Below are 18,458 nucleotides of genomic sequence, written 5' to 3' on the forward strand. Positions count from 1 at the left end.
TGTGCCTCAAGATGTTAGTTTCTTAACTATTCTCATAGAAGTCATCTGAAAAATTGATTAGATGAAAAAAAAGACAGATGAAATGAACAGATTTAACATGAGGTGGGTTAGATGTTGTTATGGATAAACTTTAAAATGTCACTTCAGGCAGTATGTATGTGGTTATGTTATGGAGATCTCAGATAAACACTTAAAGGAAAAATGAATTAAACTAGCTGACTTACGGTAAGTAGATGGGTACTTTGGGCCTGAGATGAAATTTCCAGTGTTGGCATCATACTTGGTTTCAAGAATGACTATTATCTCAGTTGGTCTTGATGCCTAGTAGTGTAAATCCTCCAGCTTTGTTTTTCTTCAAGAGTGCTTTGGCTATTGTATGTAGGTTCCTCAAATATCTGTATTAATTTTAGAATCAGCTTGGTGACTCTGTACCAGTAAATCACTAAATAAATGACACCTTTTTTTTTTTAAATTTATTTATTTTTATTGGAGGCTAAATAACACCTTCTGATATTTTGATTGTGTTGCATCTATAAATCAGTTTGGGGAGAATTGATAATTTGATATTAGCAAGTCTTCTAATTCATGATTAGCTTCATTTATTTAAGTCTTAATAAATGTTTTTAAGTGTTTTAATAGTTGTAGTGGTGAGCTTTTGCATATTTTTTCTTTAGATATATTCCTAGTTAATTGATCTTATATGTATGTGTTATGTGTGTATATTATTGTAGATAATATTTTTAATTTTCTAATTCTTATGGTTGCTACTCTATGAGAATACTATATTGATTTGTATCCAGCAGACTTGCCAAATTGAAACTCTGATTTTTTTGAATTTTCACTCAGTCGTGTCCGACTCTTTGCAACCCCATGAGCTGTAGCCCACCAGGCTCTTCTGTCCATGGGGATTCTCCAGGCAAAGATGCGAGAGCGGGTTGCCATGCCCTCCTCCAGGGGACCTTCCCAACTCAGGGATCGAACCCAGGTATCCTGAAATATAGGCAGATTCTTTACCGTCTGAGCCACCAGGGAAGCCCTACATATACACCATCAGCTATCACAAATGCAAATAATGTCAGGTTTTACTTTTTCTTTTCTGATCATTATAGCTTTTATTTCAGTTCTTTCCTAGTGAACTAGCAGGGACCTCTAGGAGAACACTGAAAAGAAATAGTGGTGCTAGACAAAGGGATCAGGAAGGAAAGCCTGTGAAGAACTGCCTATCTCTCTAGCTTTGGTTTTGTACATTTGGGCCACTTGATTGATGGCTGTAAAATCTCAGTTGAGTAGGATTCTCAGTAAGCTGTCTAATTTGACTCTTGATTGAATTTGTAAGTCCCTTCACAAAATTCCCCAGTAAAGACTAGGCCTTGCCTATTTAACTGTTAACAGACACATCTTTATAACCTTAGCCATCTACTTCCCTGTCCAGAGGAAAACAGAAGCTGTAGTTTGGAAAAAGGGTTAAGTGGTTGGGTGGTATGAGTCAGAAGCAATAGGATTTAATGTCAGTGAAAACATGCCTATCCCCTCATGACAGATGCCCTGGGCCCCTTGCTGACCACAAAACATCGGGTTGGCTAGACCGTAGATCTAACTCTACGACAGTTTTCTCTAGTTCAGTCTGGATCACAGTTTGACTGAGTTGCATTTCAACATGTATTGGTTCTCTGATACATTTGCCATATGTAGGACAGTGAAATCAATGGAATATAGTGGAAGCAGGCAGATAACAATATCCTTAATTTTTGATATCCTTTCTAGGCGACTTCACATTTACAAATGCATCAAAATAAAATATTCAAAGTTTATGGCACTGTTCTCTGCCTTCTTTAGCTTTAATTCTCCTAGGTGTCTGCACTCTCGGCCGTTGGCAGGAGTGTGCTGGCTGAGGGAGGGGGTCTTCCTGCCTGTAGCAGCGGGTCTGCTCTGTGCCAGGGCAGGCGGGGGCGGGGGGAGATGCCAGGGAAGAGCGTCATTCCGACGGGCCTTCCTCGCCGCACATCCCACTCATCTGCTAGGGTGGCTTTTCTGTTAGCCTTTCTTGGGTCCTTTCCTCCGAAGGAATCCTCTTCTGTCGAGCTGCTTTCAGCTCTTTGTTGTGGCTTCCTGGCATTGACTTCTCAAGCCCTCAGCATACTTCACAGTGGTTATTTTAAGCGTGGCTCCTTTGTAACCAAAACAGGAAGCTGTTCCTGCAGGAGAAACAAGTCCCTTTGATTCTTTTTCAGCTCTTTTCCCCCAACTACTTGTCATCTCCAAATCTGAAGCATATCCATTCTCTTGTCTAATGTCATTGGTTTCTTTTATGAAAACACTGCTGCTGCTGCTGCTGCCGCTGCTGCTGCTAAGTCGCTTCAGTCGTGTCTGACTCTGTGCAACCCCAGAGACAGCAGCCCACCAGGCTCCCCCGTACCCGGGATTCTCCAGGCAAGAATGCTGGAGTGGGTTGCCATTTCCTTCTCCAATGCATGAAAGCAAAAAGTGAAAGTGAAGTCGCTCAGTCGTGTCTGACTCTAGCGACCCCATGGACTGCAGCCTACCAGGCTCCTCCGTCCATGGGATTTTCTAGGCAAAAGTACTGGAGTGGGGTACCATTGCCTTCTCCGTATGAAAACACTATGTATAATAATGTCTTCAGGAAGTAACTTCTGAGCTTTGTGTAACTTTTCGCTGAGTTCTTTTGTCTTTGACTTCTTGCAACAGTCTTCTGTCCAAATGGGATCTGTCCCTTTATCTTTTGGATTTTTACATTGTTCAGTGCTGTGTGACAGATTCCTCCAAAACTTGGTAAGGCAAAAGTTGTACTTAGTGCCCCAGAAGTTAGCAAACATTTGTCATCTCACTGTATCTGTGGGTCTGGCACACAGGAGCAGTTTAGCTGGGCAGTTGTGGCTTGAGACCTCTTGTGAGGTTCTCGTCAAGCTGTAGCCAGTGGAGGTTCAGCTCGAGGCGGATGTGCCCCCAGGCTCGCTGACGTGGCTGTGAGCTGAAAAGGGTTCCAGACCCGAGTCCAGTGCATGTGTGGATGCTTCCCCGCACTGACAGTTCGGGGACGCCAGCTGGGTCCACGAATTCAACTCAGTTCTGACACTACCCATCTGGAGACGGCGTTCCATTCCACAGACAAAGGGCTCCGCCTCACTAGACTGCCCTTCACTCAGAGACAAGTCACAAGCCCAGGTTATTACCTGGACTTCTGACCAACTGGCTCAAACGGGAGGTTGCCACGACCTCCTCCTCCGCCTTCATTAATTTGGTGGAACGGCTCACCAAACTCAGGAGACCCCTTTGACCCAGTAGATTACCGGTTTACTATGAAAGGATATTAAAGAGTATGAATCAACTACATAGGCCAGGGCCAGAACAAAGGAGCCTCTGTCCTCACGGAGCCTGGGGCCCAGCAGACAGACACAGGGAAGCTCTCCAAAGATGGACCAAAGAGCTCTGCTTTGGGGTTTTATGGAGACTTCATTGCTTAGTTGTGATTAACTAGATCATTGGCCAGTGGTGACTTCTTCAACCTAAGGCCCTGCCCCTCTCCCCAGAAATCAGGGAGTGGGAAAGAAAGTTCCAGCCCTCTAATCTTCTGGCCACCAGCACTGTCCTGGGTACTCCTGGAAGTCACCTCATTCACATAACGAAAGATACCTTTATCACTGTCAATACTTAGGATATTCTAAAGGCCTTGGGGGTTGTGAGCCACAGTGGTGGTCAGATCAAGATGAGAAATACTTCTTAAAATCACAACATCATGTAACAACCTGGGTTCCTTGCTGATTGATGGCCAGGTGTTCAGCTTCTCGCCACATTGGCCTCTCGCTAGGCTTAGGACATGGCTACTGGCGTCCGTTAGTGAGAGAATTGTGCTAGGGAAGAAATGGAGAGCTCGCAACAGAAGCTGCAGGTTTTATAATCCTCATTCTGCCACGCTCCATGGGTCACACCTGCCTATCCTCGTAGAGAGATGGCACTCCACAGGGTAGGGCCGCTGGGGACCGTCTTGAAAGCTGGCTCGCACAGACTTTTTTTTTTAACTTATTTTAAAGAAAGTTATTATACATTTCATTTCTGATAATACAACCCCCCCATTCCTGAAGATTAAAATAGTTTGTTTAGAGTTTTAAAGGAAACCTGTGGTTTGGGTTGTTAATAGTGGAAATTGCTGTGCGGCAAAAACAGATAAGCACAATTGGGTAGGCCTTGAGGGGAGAAAAGCTTAATGAGACCCACAAGCAGATGAGTGATTCTTTAGTAACGACTGAAACAACCCTTATTTAGTCAGCTTTTCATGAGGGTGGACTTGATTGATACTGTTCTTGTTTGTTTTGCTTTCGCACATAAAAACTTTGCTAGCTGTTTTTAATGAAGTGAGGGTAATTGAGTCGTTTCTTACTACTTGGTTCCAGTTACAAATGAAAATCCTCAAACATTTTAACCTAAATCCCGTATCTTCCTTTCTGGCTAGTGTTAGAACAAAAAAGAGAGAGTAATTTGTGTGCTTGCCTCTGAACCCAAAACCGCAGACCAGATGCTTGAGCTGTTTATTTTAGATTGTTACAATAATACTCAGAAGTCCGATTTTCAGTTTCTGAAAAAATGCCTCCATCTGATGTTAAGAGGTCTTTGAACAGAGTGTGACAGGCCACAGTTTTAGTGTTGCTATGGGGGCTGAATTTAAATTGGTCTACATTTTCCTAATTTTTAAATGGCGCAGCTTTGAGAATTTCTGCTCATCCTTACAGAATTTACTGTCTTAAAAGGCTGTAGCAGTTCAATAGTCATTACAGTCTAAGACACTTTATTATCAGAAGGGTTTTTCTAAGCCAGCATTTAAGTTTGTACTGTTGAATATCCATCATCAAACTTGAGCTGATTTCTTATTAAAGACCCAGGTTGCACAGATAGGGCCAAAAAGTTTTGGTTCACTTTTGCATTTTTAGTAAAGTCTTTCTTCATCTGTTCATGCTTATCTTTCCTTTGACTGTATTAGTGACTCAGGACAAATAAAGTTTTCTAATAGTCAAAGAAACAGCTAAGGTTAACTGTTAAGGAATATGGATTTAAGAGAGAGTTTCATTCCCAGGGCACCTGCCTGGCTTGCTGGTGGTTCTGAAGTCTTGGGAGTTTGTAGGGTTCTATTACAGCTAATTGGATTTTGCAAACCAAGATCCAATTAAATTTAGAGATTAAGACTTTCTATGCTAAATCCTTCACATTTGTAGGGATATTAGGCAGTATGTTGTGTCCAAACATCCAAAACCAAGTGGCATTCTAATGTTGAGATGAAAATGTCATGTTGGAATGTACTCCCGTATCATGAAGATACTCTATATTCTGTTCTAATGCTTATGCTGATTCACTGGTTGTTCCCTCTTCAGTACTGGCCTGGTTTAAGAGAGATTTGTTCGACTATGTAGACTGTCAGGAAGCTGGAATAAAGGAAAAACCCTAGTTACATATGATAAGAGACAAGTAAATGTTTGCTATTTAAACTGTATTTGGAAACAGGAAAATCAGATATTGACAACGAATTAAAAAGTCATTGTTCCACTTAATGAATCATGTAGGAAGTTGCAGTGGCTTTTGGGTGGCATTGACATATATTATCAAAACCAGCCTTAAGTTACAAGGTAGTAAAATAATACCTACTTTAAAAAAAGCTACAGACGGTCTCCGCTTCTTAACTGCTAATCCAAGTAGTTCCCCAAGACTATTTTCTGAATCTGACACAGGAAATGAGATCTATTAATGCCACACACAAAAAAAATCCCTGGGAGACAGGATACAAGCTCTCTTGTCTGGTACAAGGTTAGGGTCGTATGTTTTGGACCATTGTATAGCACTGATTTATTCAATGAGTCAACTAACAGTCACTGAAGACTTACGATATGCTAGGTTCTAGATTGGATTCTGGGCAGGAAATGAAAGAGAATTTGTAATAGGTAGTCCATTGGGGGAGGTAGATATAAACAAATAATATTTAGATGTGGGATAAATGCTGGTTTTTAAAGTGCTGTAGAGGCATTGAATTGATCATTGAAAGCTTCATTTGATTTATTATAAATATTGTAGCTTTTAAAATTTGGTTTTAGTAAATTGAGACAAAATAGTCATTTATTTACATCTCAAAATTCATTGAAATAGATGGGGGGAAAAGTTTTCCAGATAACCTTTTTTGATGTTCTTTATTTTCATGAATAGATGAGAAATGGTTCACAATCATAATGTCCATCTTTATCTCAACAGTTATTATATAGAAATGTTTAGTAGATCCCCCAAATAATGAAGAAAGTATTGGCAGAAAGGGCTTGAAAGACTTTATTGCTAGCGTGAAGGTTTTTCTGGGCATTTGATCCACAGATTTCTCCATTATGACTAGTTCCTTTTAAAAAAAAAAAGAAAGAAAGAAAAACAGATTGAAAATATGCAGGCACAAATGCCTTGGCAGCCAGGGTCAGTAACTTGAGTCTCAGTTGCATTCAGCACTCTTCCTCTGGATGGGAAGATGGTTTTCTGGAAAAGATTAACCTGAAACTGACAGACAAATTATATAGTTGAAGATATTCAGGTTTTTCTGAATTGTTTTTAGAAGTTTTGTTCTCCCCTTTCTGCCTTCCTAAGAGAAGGCTCTTAGATGCTTTTTATCTATGGTCAGTTTAGCTTTGAGGCACATACTTCTCCTGTCTTGTAAGAAATAACAAAGTCACTTATAATCTCAGCATCACATCTCAATTTTTAAAGTAGACTACTCAGGTTTTTTTTTTTTTTTTTTGGTTTTATAACTACAGCCATACAAATCTTTTCCTTTATAGCTAAATGGGGTCTGGATCCATGTTTACATTCCCATGTATGCTAAGGAGTTGAGATGTAAACAGTATTCCCATTCATTGGTCCGTGCACGACCTCTGCCAACTTCCTGTTAACACACCTGGTAGCACACATCCTGCCCTCTGCACACGAGTACAGTTGAGCCAGTCTGTAAGTTTCATTTTGCCTCTGCTTCGGGATTCAGGAGCCCAGTGTGATTGGATTCAACTTTCAAGAAAAAATTTAATCATTCAGTAATAATTGTATTACAGCGTAAATTTTCATTTATTAAAACTCTTTATATTTACTTGACAAAGTCAGCATTAAAAATCTGGTAATTTCTTGGCAAATCAAGTAGTGATGAAGTGTTTTGGTGACTTGTCCTTTGTCCACACATGTTACTAAGGTTATAGGCAGTCACTGTGCTATACACCTAAAACTAACACAACATTGTAAATCAACTGTACTCCAATAACATTTTCAAAAAAAGAATGCAGTAGGAAAATTCAGAATAATTCAGCAAACCATAATTGAATACCTGTTTCGTATGAAGCACTTGTGATGAATTGATGTGGTAAGATTAGAGTTCCTGTAATCTGACATTTTGCAGGTAGGGGCTCTAGGGTGAAGTTTCTTATCCTGGATTGTGTTCCTTAAATGTTAGTCGAGTTATGGGTGGTGGTTATGTACTCTTTCAGTTTAAAAGGCATTCCAGTGGGAGCTTTGATTAGAAAGGTAATTTGACACTGTATGATGGTAGATCTTGAATGCAACTCTTGGAAGTTAATTTGTTTAATTTGTAATGAAAACCTAGTAAAGATATTTAAGTCTGGAAATAATGTAATTAGAGTCGTAATTTGAAAAATTCATTTACAAAGAGTGAATAAAATGAATAATAGGAAACTAGGAAGAGAAACCAAATTAGAAGGCTCTGTGATAATTCATGCAAGAAGGCTGTCATTTATAAAGTTCCTGCTGTTTGCTAGACTCCTTCCTAAGCACTTTACATGTATTTACTCATTTAATCCTCTTAATGATCCTATAAGATAGATATTATTTTTAGGCCCATTTTACAGATGAGAAGACTAAGGCACAGAAGATTAAATAAAGTCCCAAGGTTCACAGCTAGTAAATGTCAGATTTTAATTTAGGCTGAACAGCTCCAAGCCTAACCTTAGAAGCTATACTATGATTTCATTATTCCTATATATCCTGTATCCATTATTCCTATAACTACTATTTGCAGTGTACATACCATTTCTCTCTTTTCAGATGAGGAAATGGAGCTTAAAGGGCTTAGGGAAATTAACAGTCTGAAAATGAAATTTAAAAGGCAGTTCCATTTACAGTAATATCTAAAAAACTTAAATACTAAAGAATAAATCTCACCAAGGAGGCAAAAGACTGGTAGGCTAGAAACTACAAAACATTGATGGAAAGAAATTTTTTAAGACCCAAGTAAATGGAAGGATATCCTGTGTTCATGAATAGGAAGACTTAACATTGTTGAGATCTATAGATTCAATGCAGTCTTTCTTCTAAAACTTCAACATCCTTTCTCAGAGAAATGGAAAAGCCAGTCTTCAAATTCATGTGAAATTTCAGTGGGCCCCAGATAGCCAAAACAATCTTTGAAAAAGAACAAAATATAGGATGCACATGTCCTGACTTTGAACTTTCTACAAAGCTACAGTCATTAGGTGGTATGGTCCTGGCATAAAGACAGACATGTATAAGCCAGAGGGACAAATAGAACAGAAAGAAAGGCTCACATATGTGGTCAGTTGATTTTTAATAAGGATGCCTAGATCAGTAGGGAAAGCAAAAGTGTTTTCAGCAAACTGATGCTGGGAATACTGAATATTCACATGCAAAAGGATGAATTTGGACCTTTACCTTATAATATATATAAAAGTTGACTAAAAATTGATCAGTAACCTAAACTTAAGAGCTAAAATTATTAAGCATCCAGAATAAAACAATGGGGAAATCTTCATGACATTAGATTTGGCAATGACTTCATGGATATGGAACCAAAAGCACAGGCAACAAAAGTAAATAAGTAAATTGAGCTTCATCAAAATTAAAAACTTTAGTGCATTAAAAGACGTAAGAAAGTAAGAAAAAAAAAACCTATAGAATGGGAGGAAATATTTGCAAATTATGTGACTGACAAGAGATTGACATCCAGAATGCATAAAGAACGCCTACAACTCAACCAACAAAAAACAACCCAGTTCAGAAATAGTCAAAGGACTTAAATAGACACTTTTTCCAAAGAAAATGGGCAAATGGCCCGTAAGCACATGGAAAGATGCCTGTCATTGTTAGTCACTAGATAAATGCAAATGAAAACTACAGTGAGCCATTACTTCATACGCAGTATGATGGCTGTAATGAAATAAAATGGAAAGTAAAAAGCCACACATCGGTGAGGTTGTGGAGAAATTGAAACATTTGTGCAGTGCTAATGGGAATATAAAGTGGTGCAGCTGCTGTGGAAAACGGTCCATCAGTTCTTCAGAAAGTTAAACATAGAACTACCTTGTAACCAGGCAATTCCACTTTTAGGTATGTATCCAAAAGAGTTCAAAGCAGGAATGATAGCAGTGTTCATGGCAGCATTATTCACTATAGCCAAAAGATGAAAACACCCCAAGTGTCCATCAGCAGATGAATAAACAAAATGTGGTATCTGCATATAATGGAATATTATTCAGCCATGAAAAGGAAATTTTTGATGTATATTCTACAACATGACTAGACTTAGAAAATATTAAGCTTAAGTAAAACAAACCAGACCCTGAAGGACAAATATTATAGAAGTCCACTTAATATGCAGTTGCTTGGATAGGCGAATTCATTGAGACAGAAAAGTAGAATAGAGGTTGCCAGTTGGATGTGGGAGTGAAAGAATGGGAAGTTACAATTTAATGGGTTCAGAGTTTATATGCAGATGATAAAATTTCAGGTATAGATAGTGGTGAAGGTTGCAACAACATTGTGAATGTATTTAATGCCACCAAATTGTACAGTTCAAGTGGCTAAAATGCAACAATATGTTACATACATATTCTCATAATAAAGAGAGTTACCCCCCAGAAAAAGGAAGTTTCCCCAAATCATACCAACTTCTAAGAAATGGACCACAAATCCAAGCTGTCTGACTCCAAGGCCTCTTGGAGATAAAGAGGATCAGTTGTGCCTCCTGGATGTTTCTGAGGATCTACCCCAAATCAGGAATACCGAAAATGGGAAGTTCATGTTTTTGTATCTAAAGCAATTTGGTGTATCTGTCTGAGGCCCTAAAGTCTTTAAATCTAAACATGTCAGCTTAAGGGTTGACTCCTGTGGGAATCGGTCACTTTTTAGAAAGATTTGTTTTTGTTCAGTATTAAAGGATAATGTTTAATGGCAAAATCATCACTGTTATACAGATATAAAATGAACACATGTTAAAGATTTAAATGAACTCATTTATTAATGAGAGAACCAGTAAGATCGATCATAATAAGATCTGGTTCCATGGAGAATTCAAAACATAAACATCTATATAGGTGATCAGGAATGCTGAAATTAATTTGCAAAACCAGCTTCTTGGGAAAGGGAGAGGACAAAATACTTGTTCATTTCTGTGGACAGGAATCATCTCTGTTACTGTTAGTTTCCTACAGCTTACAGGAAGATAGCTGCAAGGCACCAAGGCACGGCCTGGAAGGATGCACTGGGCCGCTCGCCCATAATCTGTGTTTTGCTCTTTTTTAAGTCTTTCACGGTTTTTTCTGACAACAGTCGTAGAAGGGAATGTGTATGTGATGGCAGATGAGTTTATTATTTTCAATCAGGAAAAATTAATCTAACCTCTAAATTTGCCACCGGGCTACTTGTCAAGGAACTCCTGAGCTACAGGCAGCTTTCCTCAACCCCACTTCAGGTAGAGCAAACTGTGCCCTTAACCGGACATCCAGAGTCCTGAGGCTGTCTGTGATTTACTGTGGACGTCAGGAGATTTGCTCAATCTTCCATCACTTTCCTGGAGTATAAAATGAAGGATTGGACCAGACTTTTTACTTTCTGCCTAGTTCTTAAATTTTAATGGATCATGGTTCCATCCTGTACTCGAATTTCCTGACACTTCCTGAATTCTGCTAAGCCTCAGAATGAGATCTGGACGTTCTTGGAAACATCGTATTAGTATGACAGGAACAGGTAGCATTTGTTCCTTTGGAGAATTAACCCTCTGTGTCTGAGTCACCCCTGTTACTTGATTGCTGGTTGCAGTCAACAGTATTGTACACCCCATCCTCTCTTCCATCCCTACCCCAAATGAGTTAAAAAAAACCTTTATTCATGAAAATGAATGCTTTTTATTTCATAATCTAGAAGAAGGGGTTCGTTTTATGTCTATACCACAAAATGTAGCTTTTGAACTCATGAGAGTGGGCTATTGAGTGTAGCATATGCTTCAAGTTAAGCAGAATATGGAGAATAATAAGTGATACCTGCAAGGTTCTGTCTTGAGTAAAGATGATTGTAGATAACCTGGGGCTGTGTATGGTAGGATGGATTTTTCTTTCTGCCACATTCTGGGCAGTAAGCGGTTGGTGTTGGTACCTGTTCCTGGCCTCTGCTACTTTCCCTTGGTTGGATCACTTGCTCAGAGACACCATTTGCTGCAAGATTTGTTCAAAAGGTAAGAAACCTTTTTTTAAACAAACAAGAAAGCTACTGGACTTTGCTGAGGTATTACACCCCTGTTCTTCCTCCTGTCCTCCTCTTCTCTTAGGACCTTCCATTGTCCCTCCTTCCCACAGTGATTCTTTGGTGCTAGGGCTTGTTTATGTAAATCGTGTTCCTCTGATGGGAAAAGTGGTTGGGAAGTATCACCTGATCGTGTCCTGGTGACAGCTGCTTTGGAAGGCCGACACCCACCCGCTACCCCTCGCGCCCCAGGAGTTCTCAGCTATAGAATATCCTTTGGTAGTAGCTGTGGTGACATCAGGTTTTGCCCTTGCTGTACCAAGGTCCACATTTGCTGTGCTGGCAGAGTTTGTGCCTTGCAGGTTCAGCCTCTGGTGCTGTCTGCTTATCTGCCACCTTCATGCCTTTCAGCCCCTTGGTTATGCCCTGACCACCCTGGCTATGTCCTGAGTTAGACTCAGGACGGGCTGATAATACTGATGAGAAACATGGGGGCAGAGTCTTGAGTCTTGGTATCTTTTTCTATTTTCTTAAATAGAATAGAAAAAATAATTTATGTCATCCCCTACGGTCATGTGTGGTCAAAGCCCTGGCTGTGGGACCCTGGGTGGGGTTGGGGTGCAGAAAGCATTTTGTTTTCTTCCAGTGAAATGGGCTATGGAATAAGACACGTGGGTCTTAGAAGTCTGTGTTAAATACTGCTCTATATAATTCAGTTTTTCATTTATGCATAGTAAAGCTTTTAGCATTATCAAATTCTCCCAGCAACTCTCTAAGGGTTACTATAATAGTTATGGTTTTACTGATTGGAAAACCAGGTATGGAGAGGTAAAGTAGCTTTTTTCAAGGCCAACTAGGAAGCCAGAGCCAAGATTGGAGACTTTTATTTATTGACTATCTCATCATGTAATCTTAACCTCATAACTCAGGGAACAGCTTGTATTAACATTTTGGATTATATAACTTCATTCTTACATACTTTTATATTAGTAAGATTCATGGCATGAGAAGGCTTTTCTTGCATCACTTAAAAACACTTAGGGAAAAAAATTATTAAAAAAGAACACTTAGAAAGCAGTTTTAGTGACTATATAGTATTTTATTAGATCCATGGGTGTACCACAGTTTACTTAATCATGCTCCTAATGTTACATCTTTATATTGGATCTAATTTTTTGCTGTTAAAAATAGTGCTACAGTGAGTAGATTTGTTATCTAAACATTTGTTTAAAGTTAAAGATAGGTTCCTGAGAAATAGAATCACTGAGTGTGAGATTATGAATATTTAGGGAACTTTCAGTATATTGACAAATGGCTTTCCAGAAAGATTGAATCAACTTATATTTCCATAAGCAGTAGTATTTGAGAAGATCTCTCCATTCTCTTTAATGTTGAAGAAATGTTTGTCATTTTTCTTAAACTTTATTGGTTACTTTAATTTGGTAACCAGAAAATGTAACTTGGCTTTTATAATTTAAACTTCTTGGGCTTCCCTGGTGGTCCAATGGCTAAGACCCCAGTGCCGGGGACCTGGGTTCAATCCCTGGTCAGGGAACTAGATCCTCACTGCAACTAAGACCCAGTGAAGCCAAATAAATAAATAAAAATAAATATTATTTTTTTAAAAAGCTTCTTGGTGAAATAATCATTTTTTCATGTGACTGTTACCCATGTGTTAAGAACCACTGTTTTACCCCAAGATAAGGGCATAGAAGAAAGTTAACTGTGCAGTTCCAGCAGGAAGGATCTGTGGGACAGGGCCCTTGTCCTCTTGTTGTTTGCTGTGCCTTAGAAAGTCCATCTGGCATGAATGTTGTGATCTGGGGCAAGGCCAATTATGAGTCCCAGGGACTCTGCCACTGTCTTCTCTTGGTGCTGATCCCTTCTGACAAGGGAGAACGGGGCATTTGAGTTGAGTACTGAAAGCTTATTCGAGGACTCAGGGTTCAGCTCTAACCTGGGCCTGATTCCTGGAATGGCATGTTGGTGAGATGACGTTTAATGAGGAATCAAAGTGTACACTCTGTGTACACTTCCTTACATACATTTCCTTACTCGCTTTGTGTTACGCAAGGTACAGTAGGGGCTTCCCTGGTGGCTCAGTGGTAAAGAATCCACCTGCCAATGCAGGAGACACGGGTTCAGTCCCTGGGTCTGGAAGATTCCTGAGGAGGAATCTGAAGAAGGAGGAAATGGCAACCCACTCCAACACTCTTGCCTGGAAAATCCCATGGACCGAGAGGAGCCTGGTGGGCAGTAGTCCATGGGGTCACAAAAGAGTCAGACACGACCCAGCAACTACACAACATCAAAGGTGCGGCAGATGGCTCTTGAAATCTGGTGCCAGCCTGTCTTTCCTGATTGGCTGGCACCATTTCCTTGACATGAAGCTTTAGTTCTCTAGGCTTGTGTTCCATGATGGAACATTTCAAAGCACAGATTAGTTTTAAGGTTATTGCTTTTTCATCACCCAGCTGCTGTGCCTAGAGCCTGGAGTGAATGGCCATCCTTTGCATTGTAAGGTCTAGTCGCATTAGAAGTAGCTCTCCCCACCCCCACCCCCTCTGTGCTCAAAGCACTGAATTCACTACTCCACTTGGAAAGCGATGGGATGTCCCAAAGCATTGATTCCATAAATGTGGATTGGCTTTCACCCATGCAGTTTTCCTTCCTCCTATGATAGTGAATTCCAGACTGGCAACTGTAATCAGATCTCAGGAAAGCCCGACACAAAACACAACAGGCTAAAGAAACTTGCAGCCTCTTCTAGGCATCAGCTAGAGTTTCAGAGCCCTTCATTTTTAGTGTACGGTAACCCTAGACAGTAGTGCTTTTTTTTCTGTGCATTAATTTTAATTAAGCAATGACACCTGCTTTCTGTTCCGCTCTGAGATCTGTGTGTAGCTAAACTGTAGATTTAAGTGCCTTCCCACCCTCGATCATTGATGTTGCTGCAGATAGAGCAGCAGGCACAAAATCTCCCACGTGCCACCGAGTAACCCAGGAATTGCTCGATTTTGTGGAACAGATAAGTAAGCACTGTAAGAAGTTGGAAAGATCAGGGAAGACTTCTCAGAATCTGATTGAGCCAAAGATCAAGTGACATTGCAGAAGTAGGACTGTGAGATTATCTGTAAGTTAACACCCACACTTGGGGTACTGTGTGTGCATTGCACTTTGCAGTCTACAGAGTTTTCTCTTTAATTCTTTGTATAAAGTCAAGTAGCCAGCAGGTAGGAAAAAGTCTGAGCTGTTGTCCGTTTTCACTCACGATTCAGTCTTGAAGAGGAGCCCTGTAGGGTCCAGCAGGAGAGTAAGCCAACAGAGGCCTTCGCCCTGACTTTACAACAAGGCCGCAAGACACGGGCATCTTTTGGGGACACTCCAGGATGTGTCCAGTTATCATTGGAGTCTAAAATTAAGGTCTGATATTATTAAATGTATTCAGTAATCACTTTTGAAAAGAAAAGAGTTAGTAGAAAATAATACTTTTAAATTCATGATGTATCAGAATAGAAGGATCATAGCAAAGCTAGAATAAATACATATGGAATATACAATGTTTAGGTGACTTTATAATTATCATGTATTGTATGTTAATATATACAGTAATCATCTCCAGAAGGAAGGGTGTATGTAAAGAAAGTAATAAAGGAAAAATGTTTTTAAAACACTTTGTGAGACAGAACAAGAGCTAGAAGAATTATGACAGAACTAAAGGAAAAGAAAAGCAGGGAATGAAGCTGAATAGAGCCAGATATTTCATGCATTTTTAAACCTCTTCTCATTTTCGGTTTCTGGCTATAGACGTAAGTAACATTTTTCTTTACTCAGATTGAAATTACAAAGACCAGTAGAGAAGGTCTTCTAGGGCAGCTGGCTCCTGTTCCCCGGATGTCTAATCCCAACCACAATGAGTCAGTCCTTTGACAAGATGTCAGCAACCAGGGCTCTTAGGCAGGTAAAGGAAATGGTCCATTATTATAGGGGTTTCAAGCCAGGCTTCATGTTCTCTTACCAGGCACTGACAATTATATTTGTTTTTATTGGAAAATAGTAACCTTGGAGTTGAGCTGTATGTTTACACAAGAGGCATTGCTTCTATGGGTTCTGTCATTTCCAAGTTCTCGTTGCCCGATAGAAATGGGACAGCTGATGGAACTCCTCTGAAGAAGGGCTTGAACAGTTTAAATTGTGTTGATTTCACAGAGAATTGTACACGTTGATCTGTGCATCTGACCCTTGAGTGTCTGGCCTCTAAGGGCAAGCAGTTGAGTAGTACCAGGCATTGCTCTTAGCTGAATATAATGGTTGAAAAGAAGACAGGCAAGGTTGCTGCCTGGGGGAGATGAGGACAAGCAAGTAAGAGTAACTGAACAGAGCGACGCACTGTGCCATCCTCAGGGGCTCTTGAGAGACTGATTCTTCTGTTGTGTTCCACAGGTACACAGGGTGAATTTTTGTGCCTCAATACATGAATAAAGGTGACTGAACTACTAGAAATCCACTGAGCTTCTGTTTGATGTTTGCTGATAATGAATTCTCATCCTGTACATCTCTGAGTGTTCTTGAGTAAACTTTTCTCCCTTAGGTTGCAAAGAACACCTCTTAGAAGATGGAAAATCCGATCCTGTCAGTGACACTACCGACTTGGCCCTCCCACCTGAAATGCCAATTTTGATTGACTTCCATGCTCTGAAAGACATCCTTGGGCCCCCTATGTATGAAATGGAGGTGAGCATTCTTGTTTCTTCGTTGATACCCACCTGTTAACTCTGTTGGTTGCCTGATAGATTGGGGAAGAAATAGGTTTGGCTATTTGGTGAGGCTGAATTTCGTCTTCAGATTGGAAAATTGTTTTCTCTCTAGTATTAAATGTTGGTACTTAATGTGATAATAGGGCTGCCCAGGTGGCACCAGTGGTAAAGAACTTGCCTACCAGTGCAGGAAACCTAAGAGATGTGGGTTTGATCCCTGGGTTGGGAAGATCTCCTGGAGGAGGGCATGGCGACCCACTACAGTATTCTTGCCTGGAGAATCCCATGGACAGAGGATTCTGGCAGGCTACAGTCCTTGGGGTTGCAGAGTCAGACATGACTGAAGCAACTTAACACAACACAATGTGATAATACATATGGCTTTTGCAGAGCCCCAGAGACCCTGCCTGGGTGCTCTTTTAGAAACCCAGTCTGATCTTATTCTTTTCATTCAGTTCCATTTTAAGAACAGTGTCTCTGACCCCTCCTTAGAAATTCTGTATTCCTGTTTATGTGCTTTAATTAAGGATTCTTCCTCTGTGCTATCAAAGGCTTGGCAGAAGGCCGTAGGGAAACAGCCTAGTACGTAATACCTAAGGACATGCGCCTGGCTTTAGCTTCAGGCTGCTCTAGTGCAGACCAGATGGCATCTTTCAGGGTCTGTTCTTCCATCGTTATTACTAGTTCCCTTCAGGTTAAATCCACGTGCAAGTCCAGCTCTGTGTTGTTCTTGCTCCCCTAACCATGCCTCATAGTGGGATGCCAAGCCATAAAGGCCTGGGAGCAGGACTGAGTCAAGGCAACTGGGTGGAAATAGGTATTTGAAGCTGTGATTACTGAGGTATGGTGATGTATTTCATAGGATGCTTATATAAACATTGATGAAGCAGTTACTAGAAAAATATGTATGTACTAATGAACTTACTAGCATCTTTCTTCAGAAGCTTTCCCATCACCTTTTCTGTATAAAGGGGAAAAAAATTTCAGACAATATATCTGGTAAGTTAAGCAGAAGACAGTCTCCCATCCAGCATTTCAAACCACTCCCAGTAAATATGAATTTCCTCAAATCTTAAAACTGAGGGGAAATAGTTCCCAAAGCCGTCTTGTTTATCTGTTTAAACTCTGAGGTGATCATTTAGCTAATGAGCCTCTACAAAGCGATCAGCTACAAGAACAGAGCACATTTGACAGTAAATGCGGTCCTGAACAGTAGAATCAGAAACATTATTTTGGTTATTTGAATCCTTAAGATACTGTGGATTTAAATTTTGAAGTGTTGAAAGAAGTGGAGCAAAGCTTATCTTAGTTGAGAAAGCTGTTTCCTGTTCCGAGTAAACCCAGTGATTTTGTGAGTGAGGATGGAGACAGGTTCTGCTCCTGCATGTCCAGCGGGCTTCTTGCTCTTGGCTTTCAGAACAGTCTGTGTCAGTTGTTCTTTGGGAATTTACACCAGAGCAGTTAATAAAAACAAAGGATGGCTCCTTGTTTCTGTTGCATAGACCCTTCTCTCCCAGCCACATCTGCTCCTGTTAGGTTTGGAAACATTGCTGACATTCTTGGAGCTTTAGCGGAGAAAGAGCCAAAGGACAGAAAAGAGAAATTTTATAAACACTGCTTAACAGCTCTGTTTGATATCATTACAAAAATGATTTTATTCTTTTTGTAGCATCTGAGCTATTACATATGAACACTTATACCAACACGAATCCTGTAGCCATTTTCCCATCTATAAATAGCATCTTAGAATAGAAGGTCCGGTGTCTGGGAGTTTGGAACATTTTGTTCATCTTTTCCATAGCTGAGAAAATTTATGCTGGTGCAGGGGGTTTCTTTCTCTACCTCTAGTGGTCTGATGACCATCACCCTCTGCCCCAACTTTTGCATCTATGAAATAAAGATTTATGGAACATTTCTTTATTATCCACAAGGGCTTTCTTTGTGCTCGGGGTCATCCATTTTACACACAGGAAAAACCTGTGTGTGATAAATGAATCATGCAAAGTCACAGAAGGTGCAGTTAGTGAAGCCAGTCTGCCAACTCAAATCCAGCATTCTTTCCCCTCGCCTAGAACACCCTGCAGCCAAGTTGACTCCTGCCCTTTCCTCTCTGCTGCAAAAGAATTGGCTTGAAGTACAGCAATGTAACATAAAGGCATACCTGCTCTACCTCAGAGTTTCACTTCTATT

The 18,458-nt window shown here is 40.2% G+C and overlaps 1 protein-coding gene across 2 annotated transcripts in view; it reads left to right on the forward strand.

The window, feature by feature from the left end:
- The window catches only part of LONP2 (lon peptidase 2, peroxisomal), an 84,609-nt gene that overhangs the window by 54,946 nt on the left and 11,205 nt on the right, over positions 1-18,458 (forward strand). For both annotated transcript variants that reach the window (XM_086349470.1, XM_086349471.1), the window contains one exon: positions 16,103-16,245. In XM_086349470.1, the coding sequence (XP_086205596.1) occupies positions 16,103-16,245 (143 nt within the window). The remainder of the gene's footprint in view (positions 1-16,102; positions 16,246-18,458) is intronic.

The sequence above is a fragment of the Bos grunniens genome, chromosome 18 (assembly GCF_055505025.1).
Source record: "Bos grunniens cultivar Pamir isolate PY7600 chromosome 18, Bosgru_T2T1.0, whole genome shotgun sequence".
Taxonomy (NCBI): Eukaryota; Metazoa; Chordata; class Mammalia; order Artiodactyla; family Bovidae; genus Bos; species Bos grunniens.